This window comes from Manis javanica, chromosome 12 (assembly GCF_040802235.1).
Source record: "Manis javanica isolate MJ-LG chromosome 12, MJ_LKY, whole genome shotgun sequence".
NCBI classification, from domain to species: domain Eukaryota; kingdom Metazoa; phylum Chordata; class Mammalia; order Pholidota; family Manidae; genus Manis; species Manis javanica.
The window spans coordinates 47,929,605-47,953,776 of record NC_133167.1 but is presented as its reverse complement, the minus strand read 5'-3'; the positions used below and the strand labels follow the sequence as shown (position 1 = coordinate 47,953,776).

The following is a 24,172-nucleotide window of genomic DNA, read 5'->3' as shown; positions in this document are numbered from 1 at the left end:
AAAGGAGCAAGCAGAAAAGATCTAAATCATTGGTAATCTCTTAGTTCAGTGGTTCTTATACTTCAGTGTGCCTCAGGCGAGCTCATTAAAACCTAGATTTCTGCACCCCACCCCTAGAGGTTCAGATTCAGTAGGCAGAGGCTGGGGAGGGGGTGTACGCCTAAGAATAGGAGTTTCTAACACGGTTCCAGGTGCTGCTAATGCTGTTCTTCTTGGACCACTTATAGAACCACTTCTAGTTCTTATTTTGGGTTGTGGGTTCACAGGTGTTTCATTCCATTTTATTAATTAATGAATATAGTATTTAAATTAAATGGGAAAAAAAGATGGCCAGTCAAGATGAGAGTGTGTCATGAAGCAGGGGTTACTATTAATCCAATTCTGGGCTCCTGAGTCATCCATCCCCAAAGAGCTAGGATTCCTTTACTAGCCTGAAAACTTGAGGAACACTGCTCTAGAAGAACATCAAGACCATTTAAAAAATATATATACTAACGATTACTTTGATGAATTTGAAGACTGATTCTTCCTTACGTACACAGTGACAACATGTTGTATTCCACCTCTCTGATCTCAATGATTTTTGGCAAAGATTGTGAATTTACCTCCTTGGTTGATTCAGCAAAAACTGTTTTTAGAGGAGTTTCCTTACTGTTGCAGGATTTACCTTTCCTCAAGTGCTCTAATTATTTTCTTCCTTCCTTTCTCCCACCTCCCAGATTAAATGTGCCCACTAGGGTCTGAGACAAATCTGAATATATTTCCGATACCTACGTGGTCCCGGGCCCAAGTACAGGACATAGTCTGTTCGGCCCGGTGCCAGTCACCGACCAGGGTTTGAGAGAGCAGGCGTATAAATGCTTGCCCACATGCAACTCAGACTAGAGGGGAAAACAGATCTATAAATATGAATTTACAGCCTGAAGCAGGGCACACAGGATGTTAAAGAAACATAAAGCTGGATCTACTTTCACGACATCTCCTAAACCCAGTTTCTCTCTGCGCTTTTTTCTCGCGCGCTCCCGCAGTTCGAAACGCCTAGGTCCCAGGCCCGCAGGGGGACGCGACGCGGGCGGGGCAGCGGGGGCGGTGTTCCCGGCCGGACCTCATTGGCTTTCGGGCCGGAGGCGGTGCGCGGTCCTGCTGCGCATGCGCTCCTCCACGTGCTTCCAGCGCGCCCCATCCACCGCTTCTGCCTAGCCGGCAGCATGCTGCGAATTTCTGCCTTGCGGCTGCTGGGACACAAAAGGAAAAGTAGGGTCTCGCTTTTGGAGTACTGTAGGCCCCGCTGCTACAGTTCAGGCCCTCGCCTTGCCCGCGACGATGCTCGGGACGCGCGCGCCTACTTCACGACGCCAATTTTTTACGTAAATGCGGCGCCGCACATCGGGCACCTGTACTCGGCGCTGCTGGCGGACGCCTTGTGCCGCTACCGTCGCCTGCGAATTCCCAGCGCTGCCGCCACACGATTCTCCACTGGTACCGACGAGCACGGCTTGAAAATCCAGCAGGCAGCCGCCGCTGCGGGCCTGGCCCCGACCGAGCTGTGCAACCGAGTTTCTGCCCAGTTCCAGCAGCTTTTCCGGGAAGCTGGCATCTCCTCCACCGACTTCATCCGCACCACCGAGGTCCGGCATCAGGTAGCGGTGCAGCATTTCTGGGAGGCGCTGAAGGCTCGGGGTCTGCTGTACAAGGGGCTCTATGAAGGTTGGTATTGCGCCTCCGAAGAGTGCTTCCTGCCTGAGGCCAAGGTCACTCGGCAGCCAGGCCCTTCGGGGGATTCGTGTCCTGTGTCTCTCGAGAGCGGGCATCCTGTGTCCTGGACCAAAGAAGAAAACTACATTTTCAGGCTTTCTCAGTTCCGAGAGCCGCTCCAGCGGTGGCTGCGGGACGACCCTCAGGCAATCACACCTGAGCCCTTCCAGCGCGCAGTCCTTCAGTGGCTGGAGGAGGAGCTTCCAGACCTTTCCGTCTCTCGCAGGAGGAGTCACTTGCACTGGGGCATTCCAGTGCCCGGAGACGATTCGCAGACCGTCTACGTATGGCTGGATGCCTTGGTCAACTACCTTACTGTAATCGGCTACCCAGATGCTGAGTTCAAATCTTGGTGGCCAACCACCTCTCATATCATAGGCAAGGACATTCTTAAATTCCATGCTATCTATTGGCCTGCCCTCCTCTTAGGGGCAGGCATAAGCCCACCACACCGCATCTATGTGCACTCCCACTGGACGGTGTGTGGACAGAAAATGTCTAAGAGCTTAGGCAACGTGGTGGATCCCAGGATTTGCCTTGAACGCTATACTGTGGATGGTTTTCGCTACTTTCTCCTACGACAGGGCGTCCCCAACTGGGATTGTGATTACTATGATGAAAAGGTGGTTAAATTGCTGGATTCCGAGCTGGCAGATGCTTTGGGAGGTCTCTTGAACAGATGCACTGCCAACAGAATAAATCCTTCTGGGACCTATCCGGCCTTCTGCACTGCCTGCTTTCCCAGTGAGCCAGGGTTGGTGGGGCCATCAGTTCGTGCCCAGACAGAGGACTATGCTCTGGTTAGAGCAGTGGCCATTTTGCCCAAGCAGGTCGCTGACCACTATGATAACTTTCAGATTTATAAGGCTCTGGAGGCAGTGTCCAGTTGTGCCCGGCAAACTAATGGCTTTATCCAAAGGCATGCACCGTGGAAGTTGAACTGGGAGAGCCCTGTGGATGCTCTCTGGCTGGGTACTGTGCTGCATGTGGCCCTGGAATGTTTGCGAGTCTTTGGAACTTTGCTCCAGCCTGTCACCCCAAGCCTAGCTGACAAGCTGTTGTCCAGGTTGGGGGTCTCTGCCACAGAGAGGAGCCTTGGAGAGCTCCATTTCTTGCCTCGATTCTATGGATGTCCATGCCCTTTTGAAGGGAGGAGGCTGGGACCTGAAACTGGGCTCTTGTTTCCAAGACTGGACCAGTCCAGGGCTTGGCTGCTGAAAGCCCATAGGACCTAGAAACTCAGTTCTTTTTAGCTTGTGGTAAAAAATGAATGTGTTATTTTCTTATTTTGCATTTTCAGGAAAGTTATACCAATATTTTCTCAAGTGTTACATCAAATGAGCACATAAGCAATGTCCTGTGAAAAGAGGTTTGTAGCCTTTCAGGTGCTCCACTCTTCAGTTCTCTGCGTCCATTAACCACTGTCCTTTGTACACCAGTGTCTCTTAGATGTCTCCGGGGAAAGATGGGTAAGAAACAGCTTTTTGAGACTATTCCTTTTCATTACACCTCCTTCCAAACCACAGTTAATTGCCCTAACTACCTCTCATGGCTTGATTTTCATTGGCCTGGCATCTACTGGGCAAACTAGTGAGAGTGGGGGTTGGAGGCCCCTACCTCAGCTTTTACAAGGTAGCCCTACTTTGTTATTTATGTTGGTTCTCCTATTGAAAAGAGATTCTTTCATTAAAACTTTAAAAACCAGTGTCCTAGACTTAGTTGAATTTTGCCCATATTTTCAGTTCCTAAAACTATGACTTTGTTGATAGTCCAACAGATATGCTTTGTAACATCACACTTCAACCAGTAGATGGCTCTAGCCAAACATATTTAACATCAAGCTTTCAGAATGTTTAGAATAAAAGGAGTAACTACAACTACTGCTTTCTTTTACTTTAATAGGAAGCAACGAAACCCCCCAGAATCCTGTTTTTTTCAGACGACTGAAAAAGGACATTTGCTTTATTAAATGTTTAGTAACCTAATAAGTAAATGTATCATGTTTGTTTGGATTATCTATGATAAATTATAAAGCTCTCTTGAAGTACTTGGTATGTTAAAATTTTTAAACTTTAATAACATTAGGTTTATAATTATGATTTTAAAAATCTGTAAATAGGTCAAAAAGGCAATAGTTTCTTTATATTTCTTAGTCTTAATTTTGGGATCCACATACATAATTTACTTTACATAATTTTCTTTTGGTCCAGGATGTGTAATACAATAAGGAAATGGTGGAATGGTTATGTAAATGTTAACACATTTACTTCAAGTAATTTAAACTGATTATTTCATTTTCTCTTTTAAGTTATTAAAGTTTAAAAATTTGTAAATACCTTTTTCAGATCTGTTCTGTTGCATTTGTTGAAAGTGATGGTGAAGAGAGGAAATGATCAGTGCTCCAGGAATCTCAAACTGGGTTTAGGGATCTCTCCAAGGCTCCATAAGAGAACATCACAGAAATGATGTTAAGCTATCAATTTATACATGACTGTAACACAGTAAGCCAGTGTTAAATCTCAAATGTGACTGGACAGCTAGGCCAAAATTTAAAATGAGAACTTGCCTTGAACTATCCATCCGAAGTATGGTAGCAAGCAGAGAGAGCTCACTGTGAAGTAAATTATTGTGCTGGTAGTTACCCCAGATTTATTCTAGGTGCTACTGTTCAGCTCCAGTTTCTGTTTTTTAATCACTGTGGGGAGAGATTTCTTGTTCTTGTTGCTTGGAAACATTGCTTAGAAAAGAATGCTTGATTTCTGAATGTGGAAGGACCATTTCTACAAATATTCCTTTAGACCCTCCTATTCTTCATAATGGAAGGGCTTTCTGTATGACATGTTCTAGTTTCCTGCTGGGATTACTAGGGCCTACGATGGAGTGTAATTAATCTGCTAGAGCTGGACAGAGCAATGTGGTCAAAGAGATGGGGTGTGTTTCCCTGGATGGACGAAAACAGACTTGGAAATCCAGTGGAATGAATCTCTGCTTTAGAAGTGCCCTTATTACACTCGTACAGCCCCTATCATAAATGAAGACAGAGTGTCTCCCACTTGAATGATCTTTCCTATGACTTCGTGCTGGTTAGTACACTGGACCTTGGCTTACTGGGTGTTAATGGAGTTCCTATTGTGCTGTCATTTGAGCAGGCACTTACCTGGCTACCAGAGTAAGGTACCAGAGAGCACAAGGAAGTAGAGGAACCGAAGAGGAGAGGGCATAATTATACAGAAGACAGGATATTTTGAGTGAAGAAGTGTGGTAAGTTGGATCTGACTTAACTCTGTAGTGTTAAGGAAGATGAACCAGCTGGATTCTCTGTAGCAGGCAGAATAGGTAAAGCAAATATCCTTTGGGTATTCAGGTGATGTGTTCAGTTTGATCCAGCAGTTTAAGAATGGTAAAGGAAGGATATGTGAAACTTAAAACTGGAGGACATGCACTTCTAAGAGATGGCATCCTAACCCCTTCTGGGAGAAGACGATAAACTTGTAGACATCTAAGAATACCCCTATTCCAGAACTGTTCTCTGGCATCTGTGGATCCCTTGACCAGAAGGAAATTTCTCCCAAATACTGCCCTTAAGGCTCTCAAATACTCATTTTGGTGTATTCTTGGAGGCAGTGTTAGCACTGATTAGGAGTTTATGGGATCTCATGTTAAAGTAATAATAAGCTGTCAGCTCAGTAGACTACAGTCCTGTCTATGAAGTCATGCAAGAAGTTGTGGGCAGTGTATATGTTAAATGGCCCCATTGTGAATTGGTGAGCTTTTCCACAAGTGGACTCACAGATTAGGCACCTCAGAAGTAGAAGACATGGCTATATATGGCGGTCAAGAATAGTCAAGAACAAGAAATAGATATAATCTCTGATTTCATTGAAATGTCAATTATTGTGGAAGTAGGCTTCATTATTTTTCTCAAGGACCTCTATGGCCTCTACAGGGTCTGAGAAGAGTCCAATAAATTGATTAAGTTGATGCCAAAGTACCCATGCAAGCCTAGGCTGGAACATGGGCCCTGAGGCACAGGTTTTTTTTTTCACAGTTGTGAATGGGACATAAAGTTCTTTCGATCTGGGAAATTCTGAAACTGAAGTAAAGCCAAGTCAGGTTATGTATGGGACTCCAACTAGAATGACTTATAAACATGAAGTCGCTTGGACAGCAGATGGCAAGTAGCAAGCACTCAACAGAGTGCTCCTTGGTCATTCCTGGGCCTCTGACTGCCCTGTCCCTGGTATGTAGTTGCATTGTTGGCCTACATGAATGTAACCTTGAGTTACTGGGGAGGCCATACCTCTTGAATAAGGGTTAGTCCACAGAACTGCAGTATGATAATCTGCAGTTGCCTCCTGGAGGCAATTCCCCACTATCCATACTTCTATCACAGAGAACGACTGTTCTTGGTGAGGTTGAAGCTGTTGTAAACCTTGGTTGATCCCTGTGTTCCTTTTTTGCCAGGATCAATATCATTGGACCTAAAAGAGTGTGGACATAGCATTAGCCATATGTCTGTTTTGCAGCAAAGGTTTACTCGTTAGGCTTGGAGGAGCTAGGGCAAAAGAGCACATTTTAGGGGATCAGTTTAGAGGAAAGCTGTTGAGTCCCTTGCAAAACGAACACAGTATGAAATAATGTCATTTCCACACAACGTAGCTGGTCCTGCTCCTTTCCCTTTCAGGAGTTTTGGATAGGATTGGCTAACTTTTATCAATAGGAACACACTAATTTGGAGGTTAATATTGCTGGAATGGCTAGAACGGTAACAGCAAAGTTATTAAAGTTAATTAGTGGGGATTTTAACCTAAGAAGGCTTTACTCTTTTTTGAGAGAGAGGGTAAGAGAAGCCCAGCCTATGCTGTTTTCCTCTATCACCAAGAACTACTTTGAGCTGAGGGGAAGAGACTAACCAATTTAAAGGAGAAATCGTCTTCTCTTAGTTTTTAGGTAGTCCTAGGTTACCCAGTATAAATCCTCTGAATTAAGGGAAAAATGTAATAGGGAATAGTTGATCATTTCTAAAATACCCTGCTTAAGATTATGATTAATCAGTTTCTACTTATATTTTCATGATGAGGAAAGGGAATTGGGAAGAGCTACACACCAAGAGGATATGGGCTTGATTAACTAGAAATGCTATACTCTCTACTGTGCCTCATGGAGGCTACTGAGAGGTTCAGCTATACTTGGATCTTCACCAGAATAAGGCAAGGCTATAGTATATCTGGGTTCTGAAATGAATTTCACTCCCATTTGGTTTAAAACAGTTTATTCACCACAGATTTTTAAAGTTCACATCTAAGAACAGGATGGTGTGAGATGCCAGATGTTTCAGGAAATCAAGTGTACCACCTTCAAGAAGAAAATCAGAGTTCCACAGAGAGATGAACATTGGCTTCAAGTGATTAAGGATTTGGGGATGAAATATCTACAGAGGGCCTGGAAGACACTGGTAAGCTGGAGAGACAGTTCTAGGAATAACTGGAAATGGATGATGCCACTGTTCTTAGAATATAGTATGGTATGGGGAAAAATGATACTAACTTCAGTATGCTCCTACTCCTAAGTCTGTGCCTTGTGCATGTACCCCTCATTAGTTGACAGTCAGTGGCTTGTGGGGTTTAATGTGAAGATGAACCTATAAGTAAAGGTTTATGATTGACTGGTATAGTTTGGAATCATCATTCTGTTCTCATCAATATGTTCAATAAAAATATTACCATTATACATTTTTCCTGATTAAAATATTTTTAAAAGGGTAGTAACTTAGTTTGGAACACATTAGATAGTTTCAATAATTTGTATTCCTTTGAACTAGTCTAGAAGCATCTATTGGTTAAAAGCTATAAATATCAACAATATAAGTTAACAAGCATATTACACATTTTAAATTAATCACTAAAATATGTAATGTATTTCTTTCAAGCCAGATAAAAAGAAATGTCAAAACAATCCAACAGGAAACAGGAAGGAGAAAAAAGGCAAAGAAAAATGAAAATTATATTAAAAAAGAAAATGCATAATAAGATGGCAGAAATACAAATGTATCAATAATTGTAATAAAACAGGATGAATCTTCTATTAAAAGAAAGCAATGTTCAAGCTTAAAATTTTAAAGTTAGTTTTATGCGTTAGAAGGTGTATACTTAGAAAATAAGACATAAATACTATGCATTTATTAACCAAAAGAAAGCTGGTATCATAATATTAATAGACAGTGTATACTAAGGGGAAAACCATTAGTAAAGATAAATGTATAGGATTGGCTGACTTTTATCAATTAACAAGAAAGGAATAATGCGCCAAAATGTTACACCAGTTATGAACTTGTTATGCTTAATAATATAGCCTCAAAATATAAAAATTGAAAATTGAAAAACGTTCAAGTCTGCAAAAAAATGAAGCTGCCGTTCATGAATTCAGAGAAACTAGGCAATGAGAAAATAAAAATTTAATAAGTTACACTAGACATTAACAGTCCTTAATACTCACTACCAAGCATATCATCATTGCTAAGTGTAGAAAAAAAATAAAACTGTGTAGCAGGCAAGGTTTTGTGACAAAAACTTTGTCTTTTTCCATGCATGCCTCAGTGAAAATAACTTGCTTTTTTAAATGGAAGTGTCAGCAAATATGCCTGTTCACTAAGTCATCTTACGGATTACTGAAAGGGGAGAATACCAGGGCCGTAATTTTGCCAAATTTTCTAATTGTTGGTTGCATAGCAAAGGTGAAGGGAGAGAACTAATAGTTGTATCCGTTACTGGTGTTCTTTTACTTCTCCTGTCAACTCTATAAAGTATTATTCCTTCTCTGTTTAACAGAAGACAAATTGAGGAACAGGGATCAAGTAACTTGGCTAGGGTTATACAGCTAGTAAAACAGGAGAGCCTAGAATCAACTTTGTCTCAGCGCCCGAGGCTCAGCACCATCCTTAGCACCTGTACCACAGTCCATCACCCAGTATATACTGAGGGCACTGTAGTGGGGAAGAGGAAGTAGTACAATCAGATCCAAAGACAAGATGGAAAGTTTAAATGAGAACCCTTCACTGAAATATATCAATGAGTGTTTCAAGATGAGGAATTAGTTCTTGAAAGCTAGATCATGAAACAGATGAGCACCAAAATAGGAACTTAGAAAAAATACTTATCTTTTTCATGAAATACATTTCTTGTTTGCTTTCAGTAGTTTATCTCCTAAGCTTGCTTATGTGTGCTGGTATAAATTGTTAAAAATTTTAATAATGTTATAGTCTCTACTTTTCTTTTTCTTTAAGATTATTTTGTTTCTTATTTTCAGAATAGCATTCCAAATACTTGAATCTATTAGTTCTCTAAGTGAAAGCATGTTTTGTCATAAATTCATTAATCTAAGATTTTGAAATAACACTTCACTAATTAATGCTTTAAATACACATTTATCTCTAAATATGGAAACATATTAATATTCAAAAGTTTTATTTGTATTAGAGTAACAAAGCTGGAGAATTTTATTAGAGGTGACAAATACTGAAAGTTTTCATTTCATACATAAATTTGTAATACAAATGAACTTAGTAAAGACTCATCTTACTAACAATTTAAATTCTATGAATTTACTGCACATTTATTACTGTATTCTTAAGAGATCTTTTCTACAAGCCTGCAGAAACCAGATTAAATGCCCTTTGACTCTAGTTATTACCAAAACAAATACCACCCTTTTAGCTAAAATGCCACATACTGGATAATGCTTGGTAAATTGTACCTCATATGTAAGAGTCAAGACATATTCTAACTTCCTAAAATTAGAGACGTTATTACACATTGCATAAAGAATACTCTATGTTTTACATTTTTTGTGAGATGTAGCTATTGTGTTGGACATGGGCTATGCCTTGAAGAAGGATGATGAAACCTGTTTATATATGTTTCTTAGCTATCTATAAATTGTATTTAAAAAAATATCAAAAGTATTAAAGTCCTTGCTAACTTGGAAGCCAAGTACATCTTAATTGTTATAAATAATTCTTCAGAACTCATTTCAAATTCAAGCTACACAGTCCCATAGTTAGCAAGATATAATGAGTACTCTTTCAGTATAGATTTCAGAAATGAGTACTCTTTTCTGCATAGATTTATGACTTGCCAATCGAATAAAACTGATGCACTGTAAAAAAATCCTATGTAGCATTTTTAGGATTTTCTTTAAAAATCACTTACCAAAGGAATTTATAAAGGCTTTCATAAAGCCATTAAATCAAGTTACAATGTGTAAGAAGCCTATTTTGGTTTTATAGAAGAAAATTGTAAGCACCGAAATAAAATGAATTACTGAAAATATAATTACATGGAGGCTGATTGATTTCCATTCCACTTTAAAATTTGGAAGGAGTGCTTTTTGCTGAATATAAAAGAAATATTTTTAACATTCTTTTTGACACTGTCTGACCTAGTATAAAAAATTAGTTAATCCTCAAGATGAGAAGTTTTTTATTAAAATGCCTACATAAAAATCAGTATTTAGAAGGAAGTTCAATTCATAACAGATTTTATGTAAAACATTTTCAGGTGTAACTGATGTTTTAAAATTAGTTTTCTAGCCTATGGAGAGTATAAAGGAGAGTATAAAACACTTCTTCCTTTTTCCATAATCCATGGAGACCATCTAAAGTGGAGTTATCAGCTCTGGGGCCCCAAATCCAATATAAATGTATAAGTGTGTGTAGCTAAGTGTAAAAATTAGGAAATAACCTGATCTCAGGCAGAAAAACAAAGAAACAGTGAAAACTTACTGCTTAATATCAAGAGTAGTGAGAAGGGGATTAGCTAAGTCAACAAAGTTGTCAAAACCCATCATTGGTTAAGTTTGGGGAGGTAGATGTTTTAAATTTTCAGTGTCTGAAGGTATGAAAGTCTGAGCTCAAGAGTTTTAAACAAGTCATTCTCTGAAGATAGACACATAGCTAGGGCACAGGCATAAAAATCTATTTGGTAAACAGAATTGTTGCTGAGTTTATTTTCATTTTCCCTTTGGCATCGACATTAGGATATCAGATGCATTATTTTAATTGAAAGCTCTTCTCACAAACAGTTGGATACAGCCTGAATAAAATAATCCTAAGGTTAACTTTACTAGTCAGTATCTGGGCATATAGGGTAGGAAAAATGTACATATATTAGTATCTTCTTTTAATAGTTTGCATAATAGGTCAAATACTAATGAGGGTTTTAGCAAGTTTCTTTTATGTGTTGCTAAAAATGTGTTACATAAATGGATATTGTGTAGCTTTCTTTGCTTTGGCACTAAAGTTAGACATGTTAAAAACAGATCCTAAATATGAATAGCAAGAAACACACTGAAAGTACTAACATCATATCAAATTGTTAAGTATACTTAAAAATTTTTCTCCATTACATATTTTCTTCAAAACTCCAAAGGAAAAAAAGGTATGCTTTTTAGTTAATAGTTTTTATATGAACTGAACATATCCTTTATATACTATCATTGGTTGTTTCAGGACTGTATTGATGCTAAGGATGAGGGTTTGGTCTCCATAGCTTTGTTCATTTTTTTGTCATGACTTGTAAAAAGGACCTTAATAATTAAAAGCTAAAACATTGATCTCTTAGAGTTATTAAAGTGGTTTTTGCTATTGTGGATATGTTACATTATCTATAAAATAAGAATAAAATATCACAATTTAAGCAGAACAGGGTTTTTTTGGTACACTAATGAATTTTCATGCCACCTCCACTTTTCTGTACTTTAATCTGGAAAGAAATATAATCTTTATGGAACTGAATGAATGCCCTGTGAAAGTACATCAATACACTTAGGAATGGTGCATAATTGCCTAAAATTAGCTGAGAAAAACACTGCAAATGTAAATCTTTTTTGGAACAAATGCAATTACTTTTGGGACTCTTAAAATATATAAAACTTGTAGAACAAAAACTTCAGAACAAAATGCCTTAGTGTCTACTGAATAAGCCTGAATAATAAATACAGGATTAAAATGTATACTGAAAACATCAGACAAATGGAGTATTAGATTGTTTCATGATATTTCTGACTAGGGCTCTAACTATAGAATGACCTTAACACACAATATGTTACTTTAAAAATAAAGGTAGCAAGATAAAATATTTTCAGTAGACCAAGTGGCTTTGGATATGCTGGATATTGCTTAATATAAGTATGCTATTATTATGTTTTATTCCTCAATCTAAATATTTTTAGCCTAGAAACATTTTGGTGATATATCGAACAAATATACACATTAATGGATAATTCATTATCCTTTATGAGACAGGTAGAAAAATTAACTAAAGTTATAATTGGGTTATCATCTTCCTAATATAATAAGATTTTAATATGTAGTTCTTACACTTTCTCAACAGAAGCGCAAATCAACTTTTAGTTCTGGGAGTGGACGTGAAATTAAAATATTGAAAAAACAAGACTTTAGTATTGTGCAATCAAATTTCAATAAATGCTGTAATAAATTTCCATGTAGTCAATTTAAGCATTGCATATTGTATAACTTTTGGTATTATTTCTCTTCTATAAAAGAAATATAATATTTTTATAGAAGAAAGTTGGGAGATGTACACACACACACACACATATATAATAGGCAACATTTAAAGAAGCGTTGATATGGCCATTAAAAGTTCTACTTAGTGTGATTTTTAATGATAAATGCTTTCAGTTCTATAAGAGCAGTTTCTTTATATTTAAAAAGTGAATTATAATATTATTTTATTCAGTCAATGTTTCAAAAGTCTAGAACCTCACAAACTAAGACCTGAATGAAAGACAAGATTTGACACTGTCACTGTGTTAAATATGTATTGAATCTGACATGCTATATGTAGTAAATGCTTATACTTACTAAGATGCTATAAGAACCCTTTTACTTCTTATATGAATGACAACAGAGGGCCAGAAGTAGATATGGAGGTATCTTTGTAAGTATATTTAATAATAGTGTCAACTTTAGCCATAGTAATTCATATAAAATAATATGATTTCCAGATGTTTATATACAAATTATTTTTATATGTATTAATGTCCGTCAAAATTTCTTATGTGAATCTAGAGTTTGAAATGTCTTATTCATAAAATATACATGGATCTAAATGCAATGAAACTGAAATAATGTGGAAGCTAGAATCTTCTACACATACTTTCTCCTAATAAGACAGTGTTTTAAAAAATTTACCATATTACAACAAATGGCCTGTTGCTATGTATATTCTGTACATGTCATGGCTCTGTCTACAAATATGAAACATCTGGAATAAAACTGAAAAATCCAAACACCAAAGATGTTTTTAAATGGTTGAATCTGACATTATGTTGATAAGATAGCCAAATTATGACCAACTTTTTCAAACTTTATCAAGATATTTGTTTTATAGCTATAATCTTTGTTCTGTTTGTTATAGATTATAAGTCTATGTTACCTAAGTATGTGTGAATTAAAGGAAACTATGATTTATCCTGTACCTCCAGTGTTCTGGCTACTAATATTTAATTCTCTTAAAAAAGGCAAAAACTTTTAACTTAAGCACATTCAAAACCCTCATATTTGTTACCATACCACACATGGAGCTAGTTGTTTCTATTATTGGATAAAATAGCTATCCAAGACTCTAATAAACAGAATCAGTAAAGGAAGGTGGAATAAGAATTGAATCCTCTTTGAAACCTTTTCTAGGATGAAAGTGTGGGTTTCAAACCTACAGATGAAGGTTGAGAAAAGCTTCTTCTCACAGAATGTAACCTTGGTTCCTATTAAGAGATTTAAAGAAAATTAAAGTTTTAATGCATTTTAAATGGCTCTTACTTTATAATTACTTAAGGGAAAGATTTAAAAAGTATTATTAACTGGGCTTGGATTCTGAGGAGAGAAAGTGTGCTTTAGATTTCCTCCCAGAAAGAGTAGGTTACCTAATAAACTGCTGGACAGGGAGGCATTCTAAGGCTATAAAAAAGAACTATAAAGGATCTGAAAATAGCCATCTCTTATGGCTATATTACTAGTTATAAATTATTAGGCTGTACTTCCTTTGTGCCATCCCTGAACTTTGGTTAAGATTTGTTAAAAATGATTTATATTTTCAAACAATATGGCTTCTCTCTCACCAACTTTACATCTCCCTGTATGGCCCCGGAAGACGACTGGTTAGCCAGAGATGGGTAAGATTCCTCAAGGGAGGAACAACCTAAGACAGGCACAGTCGCAGGGAGGCCATCAGGTGAGAAATTGGGGATCAACAGTGGTGAGGCTTAGAACCTCACCCCCCCTGTTTTGAGAGAAATCTTCTGCATCCGTGGATGTTTTATTGCCTTTGTCTAGCACAGATTAACACATAGTCTACAGGCACACACCTGATCATCTACAATTGCTCTCTTACAACACTAAACTATGTTTTCTACCTTTATCTTGCATCTACCTACCCCTTCAGCATTTTATTAAAAAAAAAAATAATAATAATAATAAAGGGAGAAATGTGGGATCCACATATAAATCAAGTATAAAAACCAAATAAAAACCAAACAAATATTCGTATTTGACCTGATTGTTTATAGTTCATAATGCGTGATCAAAACCGAAAGTTTCTGTGATGACTGCCCTTGTACTGTTCACCTTGTAAGAACTTATTCACTATGTAAGAATTCGTTCACCATGTAAGAACTTGTTCGTTATGCTTCAGAAGATTGGAGACTGACGAGAATTAGGCTTGAGATGGATTAATGATTGTGCATTGAGCATTGACTCCCCTATACAGAATTTTATTGTTGTTAACAACCATTTAATCAATAAATATGAGAGATGCCCTCTCAAAAAAAAATGTTTATGAACAAATTGAAAAATAAATGATTTATATACTTAGTGGTATACAAAATTAGTCAGATCCTATGATTGAGAAAGCAACTATCCAGAGAAAAACCATGGAATTAATAAACTTACATGTTGATAGAGTAACATTTTGTGTCCTGCAACTGCTGTATTCTGGTATCAGTTCTAGTAGTTCTGGAGTGGAGTCTTAAGGGTTTTTTATGTACAATCTCATGTCATCTGCAAATAGTGACAGTTTGACTTACTCTTTACTGATCTGGATTCCTTGTAGTCCTTTGTTTTGTCTAATTGCTGTGGCTAGGACCTCCAGTACTATGTTGAGTAACAGTGGGGAGAGTGGGCATCCCTGTCTTGTTCCCGATCTTAGGGGAAATGCTTTCAGCTTCTTGCTGTTAAGTATGATGTTGGCTGTATGGCCTTTTTTATGTTGAGGTAGTTGCCCTCTATACCCATTTTGCTGAGAGTGTCTTTCATGAATGGGTGTTGAATTTTGTCGAATGCTTTTTCAGCGTCTATGGAGATGATCATGTGATTTTTGTCCTTTTTTTATGTGGTAGATGATATTGATGGATTTTCGACTGTTGTACCGTCCTTGCATCCCTGAGATGAATCCCACTTGGTCATGGTGTATGATCCTCTTGATGTATTTTTGAATTTGGTTTGCTAATATTTTGTTGAGTATTTTTGCATCTATGTTCCTCAGGGATATTGGTCTGTAATTTTCTTTTTTGGTGGGGTCTTTGCCTGGTTTTGGTATTAGGGTGATGCTGGCTTCATAGAATGAGTCTGGAAGTATTCCCTTTTCTTCTAGTTTTTGGAAAACTTTAAGGAGAATGGGTATTATGTCTTCTCTGTATGTCTGATAAAACTTCACAGTAAATCCATCTAGCCCAGGAGTTTTGCTCTTGGGTAGTTTTTTGATTACCAATTCAATTTCTTTGCTGGTAATTAGTCTGTTTAGATTTTCTGTTTCTTCCTTGGTCAGTCTTGGAAGGTTGTATTTTTCTAGGACGTTGTCCATTTGTTCTACATTTTCCAGCTTGTTAGCATATAGTTTTTTGTAGTATTCAGTATTCTCTAATAATTCTTTGTATTTCTGCGGGGTTCGTTGTGATTTTTCCTATCTCATTTCTGATTCTGTTGATGTGTGTAGATTCTCTTTTTCTTTTTATAAGTGTGGCTATGGGCTTATCAATTTTGTATATTTTTTCAACCAGCTCTTGGTTTCATTGATTTTTTTATATTGTTTTATTCTTCTCCATTTTATTTGTTTCTTCTCTGATCTTTATTATGTCCCTCCTTCTGCTTACTTTAGGCCTCATTTATTCTTCTATTTCCAATTTCAATAATTGTGTCTTTAGACTATTCATTTGGGATTGTTCTTCCTTCTTTAAATATGCCTGGATTGCTATATACTTTCCTCTTAAACTGAGTCCCACAGAAGTTGGGGCTTTGTGTTGTTGTCATTTGTTTCCATATATTGCTTGATCTCTATTTTGATTTGTTCGTTGATGCATTGATTATTTAGGAGCATGTTGTTAAGCCTCCATGTGTTTGTGAGCCTTTTTGCTTTCTTTGTACAATTTATTTCTAGTTTTATACCTTTGTGGTCTGAGAAGTTGGTTGGTAGAATTTCAATCTTTATGAAGTTACTGAGGCTCTTTTTGTGGCCTAGTATGTGGTCTGTTCTGGAGAATGTTCCATGTGCACTTGAGAAGAATGTGTATCCTGTTGCCTTTGGGTGTAGAGTTCTATAGATGTCTTTTAGGTCCATCTGTTCTAGTGTGTTGTTCAGTGCCTCTGTGTCCTTACTTATTTTCTGTCTGGTGGATCTGTCCTTTAGAGTGAGTGGTGTGCTGAAGTCTCCTAAAATAAATGCATTGCTTTCTATTTCCTCCTTTAATTCTGTATTTGTTTCACATATGTTGGTGCTCCTGTATTGGGTGCATATATATTTATAATGGTTATAGCCTCTTGTTGGATTGACCCATTTATCATTATATAATGTCCTCTTTATCTCATTACTTTCTTTGTTTTGAAGTCTATTTTGTCTGATACTAGTTCTGCAACACCTGCTTTTTTCTCCTTGTTTGCATGAAATATCTTTTTCCATCCCCTGACTTTTAATCTGTGCATGTCTTTGGGTTTGAGGTGAGCCTCTTGTAAGCAGCATATACATGGGTCTTGCTTTTTTATCCATTCTATTACTCTGAGTCTTTTGATTGGTGCATTCAGTCCATTTACATTTAGGGTGATTATTGAAAGATACATACTTATTGCCATTGCAGGCTTTAGGTTTGTGGTTACCAAAGGTTCAAGGTTAGCTTCTTTACTATCTTACTGTCTGACCTAACTCGCTTATTGAGCTATTATAAACACAGTCTGATGATTCTTTATTTCTCTGCCTTCTTATTCCTCTTCCTCCATTCTTTGTGTGTTAGGTGTTTTTTTTTTTTTGTGTGTGTGTGTGTGTGCTCTTTTGTGTTTCCTTTGACTGCTTTTGTGGGTAGTTGATTTTATTTTTAGCCTTTATTTAGTATTTGATTGTTCTGCTTTCTATGCTGTGATTTTATTTTCTCTGGTGACATCTGTTTAGCTTTAGGAATGCTCCCATCTAGAGCAGTCCCTTTAAAATACTCTGTAGAGGTGGTTTGTGGGAGGCAAATTCCCTAAACTTTTGCTTGTCTGGAAATCGTTTAATCCCTCCTTCATATTTAAATGATAATCATGCTGGATACAGTATCCTTGGTTCAAGGCCCTTCTGTTTCATTGCATTTAATGTATCATGCCATTCTCTTCTGGCCTGTAAGGTTTCTGTTGAGAAGTCTGATGATAGCCTGATGGGTTTTCCTTTGTAGGTGACCTTTTTTTCTCTCTCTGGCTGCCTTTAATACTTTGTCCTTGTCTTTGATCTTTGCCATTTTAATTATTATGTGTCTTGGTGTTGTCCTCTTTGGGTCCCTTCTGTTGGGAGTTCTGTGTGCTTCTGTGGTCTGAGAGGCTATTTTCTCCCCCAGTTTGGGGAAGATTTCAGCAATTATTTCTTGAAAGACACTTTCTATCCCTTTTTCTCTGTCTTCTTCTGGTACCCCTATAATGCGAATATTGTTTCATTATGATTGGTCACACAGTCCTCTTAATATTCTTAATATTCTTTCATTCCTGGATATCCTTTTATCTCTCTCTGTGTCAGCTTCTCTGCATTCCTGCTCTCTGATTTCTATTCAATCAATGGCCTCTTGCATCTCATCTATTCTGCTTTTTAGTCCTTCCAGACATTTATTTCTGTATTCTCCCTCCTTAGCTCTTGCATTTTTCTCTGCAGGTCAATCAGCATGGTTATGACTTCTATTTTGAATTCTTTTTCAGGAAGATTGGTTATATCTATCTCCCCAGGTTCCCTTTCAGGGGAGGATGTCTGTGTGATTCTGGACTGAATCAAATTCTTCTGCCTTTTCATAGTGATGGGCAGATGGTGCATGTGTCAGCTGAGAGAACAAAATCCCTTCCTGCTTGCTCCTCGGTTCCTCTCCTGGGAGAATGGCGACCCCTAGTTGTGCGCAGACAGCATCCCTGATTCTTGCCTGGGCCGCTGTGGAGTAAGCTCTGTGCGGTTGCTGTGGGTGTGGCCACTTTCAGGCTGCTGCTCTGCTATGGTGGGGCTGCACCAAAGAGGGAACAGGCAGGAGGATATTGCCGTGAGGGGCGTCCAAGCTGCACTGCCGCCCAGGGGGTTAGCGTGCCTGGAATTCCCAGCTGCTGGGCTGAGTGTGCCAGGACACTTCCGTCTAGCTGTGAGGCCCCTGTCCCTTTAAGACTTTCAAAAAGCAATCGCTTTTCTTTTGTCCCAGGGGCACCAGCTGCCGGGACCCGCTTGCAGGTTTTACTGTTACATTTCCCTAGTATCCAGCACACCACGCACTGTCTGCACTCCCAGTGTGGATGGCTAGGTCTGGGTATTTAGCAGTCCTGGGCTCTCTCTCCCTCCCTGCTCTGACTCCTCTCCACCTGCCAGAGAGCTGGGGTAGGGGTGTCACTCGGGTCCCGCCAGGCTGTGGCTTGTATCTTACCCCCTTTGCAAGGCACTGGGTTCTCGCAGATGTAGATGTAGCCTGACTGTTGTCCTTATCTTCCGGTCTTTTAGGAATAGTTGTATTTGTTGTATTTTCAAAAATATATATGTTTTGGGGAGTAGATTTCTGCTGTCCTACTCACACTACCATTGGCTACTCCCCCCAAGTTATCGATATTTTGAGACTAGTATCTTAAGGGTATTTCACAGTTGTAGACTTTGTAGTTCTCATTGTATGATTCTATGATTCCCTGTTTATAACATAGGGAAACAGGCTTATACCTAAGTGTAATTTATTTATACAGTTTTTTTTTTCAATGGCTAAACCAAAAGCCATAAAGCTTTTGAGACTTAAAGCAGTAGAGGAGTTAAGCCTATTTAATTCCTTTCAGACTATACTTTTTGATCTTGGTTTAATGTTATATAGATTTCATAATAAATTAATAGGGTTACCTACATCCCAGTTTCCCTGGGACAGTCTAGGTTTATGCCTACTGTATTATTAGAATTTCATTTTTGAAAAATGGTCTTTGAATAGAATGACTTTTATAGGTTTATGAACATGATAAACTTTGTTGGTAAGATTTTTAGATTATTTTCGGTGCCCTCTTTTACTCTCAAGAGTCCTTATCAAAATTCTGAATCCATATAATCATTTCAGAGAAGGTTAATAAGGTGATAGTCATAATGGAATTTGGCAAGTCTCTGAGAATATAATGATCTCTAACCAAGGATATAGGTAGATTCTTATACATGATCCTCTGTGAAAACTGTATTGTTGGTGACATTTACCTAGAGTACATGAAGAAGTTTAGTTTGAAGAATGTTTAGTAAAGAAAGTAGACCAATTGAATGATTATATGAAGAAATGATCTTTAGAATGAATCTTGTGTATTTTCTGAAATAATTCACTAGAAGTAAATAAGGAAAGATGAATTCTCTGTAATGGGTACACAGAATTTCAGTGAAGGTGACAATGATTTTGAAAGTAATTTTCAAGGGGCAACTGAATGGATTAAATGAGTTGTGTTAGGTTTAGATTCTAAATCAGCTGGAATCTTTAAAAAAGTTTTCAACTCAAAAGTACAAATTCCCAAAGTGCAATATAAAATGTGTTTCATTATTATTTAGGATTGCACCTATGAAATCCTTTGAAGAAGCAGGGGAGCCTTTCTGAAATCAAAAATATGATATAGATGTACAAAAAAGATGTATTAATATATCCTTTCTAGTTGCATATGATCTTTAGGAATTAGACATGAAGGTAATTCTTAGCTTGATCACCTTTTTAAAAAATTAAGTTATACACACTCTTATGAAGGTTTCACATGAAAAACAAAGTGGTTACTACATTCACTCATATTATCAAGTCCCCCCCCATACCCCATTTAAGTAATTGTCCATCAGTGTAGTAAGATGCCACAGAGTCACTATGTCTTCTCTGTGCTACACTGTCTACCCCATGACTCCTCCCATGTGTACTAATCATAATACCTTCAATCCCCTTCTCCCTCCCTCCCAACCCGCCCTCCCCAACCTTTCCCCTTTGGTAACCTCAAGTCCCTTGGAGTCTGAGTCTGCTGCTGTTTTGTTCCTTCAGTTTTGCTTCATTGTCATACTCCACAGATAAGGGAAATCATTTGATATTTGTCTTTCTCTGCCTGGCTTATTCCACTGAGCATAATGCTCTCTAGCTCCATCCATATTGTTGCAAATGGTAGGATTTATTTTCTTCTTATGGCTGAATAATATTCCATTGTGTATATGTACCACATCTTGTTTATCCATTCATATACTGATGGAGACTTAGGTTGCTTCTATATCTTGGCTATTGTAAATAGTGGTGTGATGAACATAGGGATGCATATGTCTTTTTGAATCTGGGATCCTGTATTCTTAGGGTAAATTCCTAGGAGTGGAATTCCTGGGTCAAATGGTATTTCTATTTTGAGATTTTTGAGGAACTTCCATACTGTTTTCCTCAATGGTTGACTAATTTACATTCACACAAGCAGTGTAGGAGAGTTCCCCTTTCTCCACAACCTCGACAACATTTGTTGTTCCTAGTCTTTTGGATGTTGGCCTTCCTAACTGGTGTGAGGTGATATCTCATTAAGGTTTAATTTGCATTTCCCTGATAATTAGTGATATATTGAGCATCTTTTCATGTGCCTGTTGGCCATCTGAATTTCTTCTTTGGAGAATCATCTGTTCATATCTTCTGCCCATTTATTAATCGGCTTATTTTCTTTTTGGGTGTTGTGGAGTGTAAGTTTTTTATATATTTTGGATGTTAACCCCTTGTCAGATACATCATTTACAAATATATTCTCCAATCTGTAGGATGCCTCCTTTTTGTTCTACTGATGATGTCCTTTACTGTACAGAAGCTTTTTAGCTTGATGTAGTCCCACTTGTTCATTTTTGCTTTTGTTTACCTTGCCTGAGGAGGTGTGTTCAGGAAAAAGTTGCTCATGTTTATATTCAAGATACTTTTCACCTATGTTTTCATCTAAGAGTTTTATGGTTTCATGACTTACATTCAGGTCTTTGATCCATTTTGAGTTTACTTCTGTGTATGGGGTTAGACAATAATCCAGTTTCAGTCTCTTACATGTAGCTGTCTAGTTCTGCCAACACCAGTTGTTGAAGAGGCTGTCATTTCCCCATTGTATGTCTATGGCTCTTTTATTGTATATTAATTGACCATATGTGCTTGGGTTTATATCTGGGCTGTCTATTCTGCTCCATAGGTCTATGGGTCTGTTCTTGTGCCAGTACCAAATTGTCTTGATTACTGTAGCTTTGTAGTAGAGCTTGAAGTTGAGAGCATAATCCCCCAACTTTATTCTTCCTTTTGAAGATTGCTTTGGCTATTCCGGGTCTTTTGTGGTTCCATATGTATTACAGAACTATTTGCTCTAGTTCGTTGAAGAATGTGGTTGGTATTTTGATCGGGATTACATTGAATCTGTAGATTGCTTTAGGCAGGATAGCTGTTTTGACAATGTTAATTCCTCCTACCCATGAGCACAGAATGTATTTCCATTTATTGGTATCTTCTTTAAATTCTCTCATGTGTATCTTGTAGTTTTCAAGATATAGGTCTTTCACTCCCTTCATTAGGTTTATTCCTATATATTTTACTCTTTTTGATGCAATTGTGAATGGAATTTTCCTGATTTCTCTTTCTGTTAGTTCATCATTAGTGTATAGGAATGCAACAGATTTCTGTGTATTAATTTTGTATCCTGCAACTTTGCTGAATTCAGATATTAGTTCTAGTAGTTTTGGAGTAAATTCTTTAGAATTTTTTTATGTACAATATCATGACATCAGCAAACAGTGACAGTTTAACTTCTTCCTTACCAATGTGGATGCCTTCTATTTCTTTGTGTTGTCTGATTGCCTTGGCCAGGACCTCCAGAACTATGTTGAATAAAGGTGCGGAGAGTGGGCATCCTAAAGGAAAAGTTTTCAGCTTCTTGCTGTTAAGTATAATGTTGGATGTGGGTTTGTCTTATATGGCCTTTATTATGTTGAGGTACTTGCCCTCTATACCCATTTTATGGAAAGTTTTTATCATGAATGGGTGTTGAATTTTGTCAAATGCTTTTCCAGCATCTATGGAGATGATCATGTGGTTTTTGTCCCTCTTTTTATTTATGTGGTGTATAATGTTGATGGATTTTCAAATACTGTACCATCCTTGTATCCCTGGAATAAATCCTACTTGATCATGATGGATGATTCTTTTTGATGTATTTTTGAATTTGGTTTGCGAATATTTTGTGGATTTCTCCATCTGTGTTCATCAGGGATATTGGTCTGTAATTTTCTTTTTTTTTTTGGTGTCTTTACCTGGTTTTGGTATTAGAGTGATGCTGGCCTCATAGAATAAGTTTGGAAGTATTCACTCCTCTTCTACTTTTTGGAAAACTTTAAGGAGAATGGGTAGTAGGTCTTCACTAAACGTTCAATAAAATTCAGCGGTGAAGTCATGTGATCCAGGCACTTTGTTTTTAGGTAGTTTTTTGATTACTGATTCAATTTCCTTGCTGGTAATTCGTCTATTCAGATTTTCTATTTCTTTCTGGGTCAGCCTTGGTAGGTTGTATTTTTCTAGAAAGTTGTCCATTTCTTCTAGGTTATCCAGTTTGTTAGCATATAGTTTTTCATAGTATTCTCTCATATTTCTTTGTATTTCTGTGGTGTCCATAGTGATTTTTCGTTTCTCATTTCTGATTGTTTGTGTGTGTAGATTCTGCTTTTTCTTGATAAGTCTGGCTAGGGGTTTATCTATTTACTTTCTTGAAGAACCAGCTCCTGCTTTCATTGATTCTATTGTTTTATTCTTCTTGATTTTATTTATTTCTGCTCTAATCTTTATTATGTCCCTCCTTTGGGGACATTCTACTGACTTTGGGCCTCATTGTTCTTCTTTTTCTAGATTCATTAATTGTCAGTTTACACTGTTCATATGGGATTGTTCTTTCTTGAGGTAGGCCTGTATTTCAATATACTTCCCTCTTAGCATGGCCTTTGCTGCATCCCACAGATTTTGTGGTGTTGAATTATTGTTGTCATTTGTCTCCATATATTGCTTGATCTCTGTTTTAATTTGGTCATTGATCCTTTGATTATTTAGGAGCATGTTGTTAAGCCTTCATGTGTTTGTGAAATTTTTAGTTTTCTTTGCATAATTTATTTCTAGTTTCATACCTTTGTGGTCTGAGAAGCTGGTTGGTACAATTTTAATCTTTTTTGAATTTACTGAGCCTCTTTTTGTGGCCTAGTATGTGATCTATTCTGGAAAATGTTCCATGTACACTTAAGAATGTGTATCTTGTTGCTTTTGGGTGGAGTGCTCCGTAGATGTCTTTTAGGTCTATCTGTTCTAATGTGTTGTTCAGTGCCTCTGTCTCCTTATTTTCTGTCTGGTTGATTTGTCCTTTGGAGTGAGTGGTGTGTTGAAGTCTAAAATGTGCATTGCATTCTATTTCCCCCTTTAATTCTCTTAGTATTTGTTGTACATATTTGGGTGCTCCTATGTTGGGTGCACAAATATTTATAATGGTTTTATCTTCTTGTTGTACTGACCCCTTTATCATTATATAATGTCCTTCCTTGTCTCGTTACTTTCTTTGTTTTGAAATCCATTTTATCTGATACAAGTATTGGAACTCCTGGTTTTTTCTCCCTATTGTTTGCATGGAATATCTTTTTCCATCACTTTACTTTTAGTCTGTATATGTCTTTAGGTTTGAAGTGAGTCTCTTGTAGGCAGCATATAGATTGGTCTTGCTTCTTTATTCATTCTGTAACTGTGTCTTTTGATTGGTGTCTTCAGTCCATTCATATTAGGGTGATTATCAATTGGCATGTACTTACTGCCACTGCAGGCTTTGGATTCGTGGTTACCAAATGTTTAAGGGCAGCTTCTTTACTATCTTGCAGTCTACCTTTACTCACTTTTTATGCTATTGTTA

At 37.5% G+C, this 24,172-nt stretch overlaps 2 protein-coding genes across 8 annotated transcripts in view; one reads left to right on the top strand and one right to left on the bottom strand.

Moving 5' to 3' along the window:
- Positions 1 to 482: 482 nt before the first annotated feature.
- Positions 483 to 24,172, top strand: part of MARS2 (methionyl-tRNA synthetase 2, mitochondrial) — a 29,079-nt gene continuing 5,389 nt past the window's right edge. For 2 of the 7 annotated variants that reach the window (XM_073218573.1, XM_073218572.1), the window contains exons 1-2: positions 483 to 3,224; positions 4,905 to 7,210. In XM_073218573.1, coding sequence (XP_073074674.1) covers positions 1,209 to 2,990 — 1,782 coding nt within the window. In that variant the 5' untranslated portion in view covers positions 483 to 1,208 and the 3' untranslated portion in view covers positions 2,991 to 3,224; positions 4,905 to 7,210. The other 5 variants (XM_073218574.1, XM_073218575.1, XM_017663781.3 and 2 more) reach the window with 5 other exon arrangements.
- Positions 13,284 to 24,172, bottom strand: part of BOLL (boule homolog, RNA binding protein) — a 65,526-nt gene continuing 54,637 nt past the window's right edge. The window contains 2 exon segments of the mRNA XM_073218578.1: positions 13,284 to 13,479; positions 13,481 to 13,539. Coding sequence (XP_073074679.1) covers positions 13,401 to 13,479; positions 13,481 to 13,539 — 138 coding nt within the window. The 3' untranslated portion in view covers positions 13,284 to 13,400.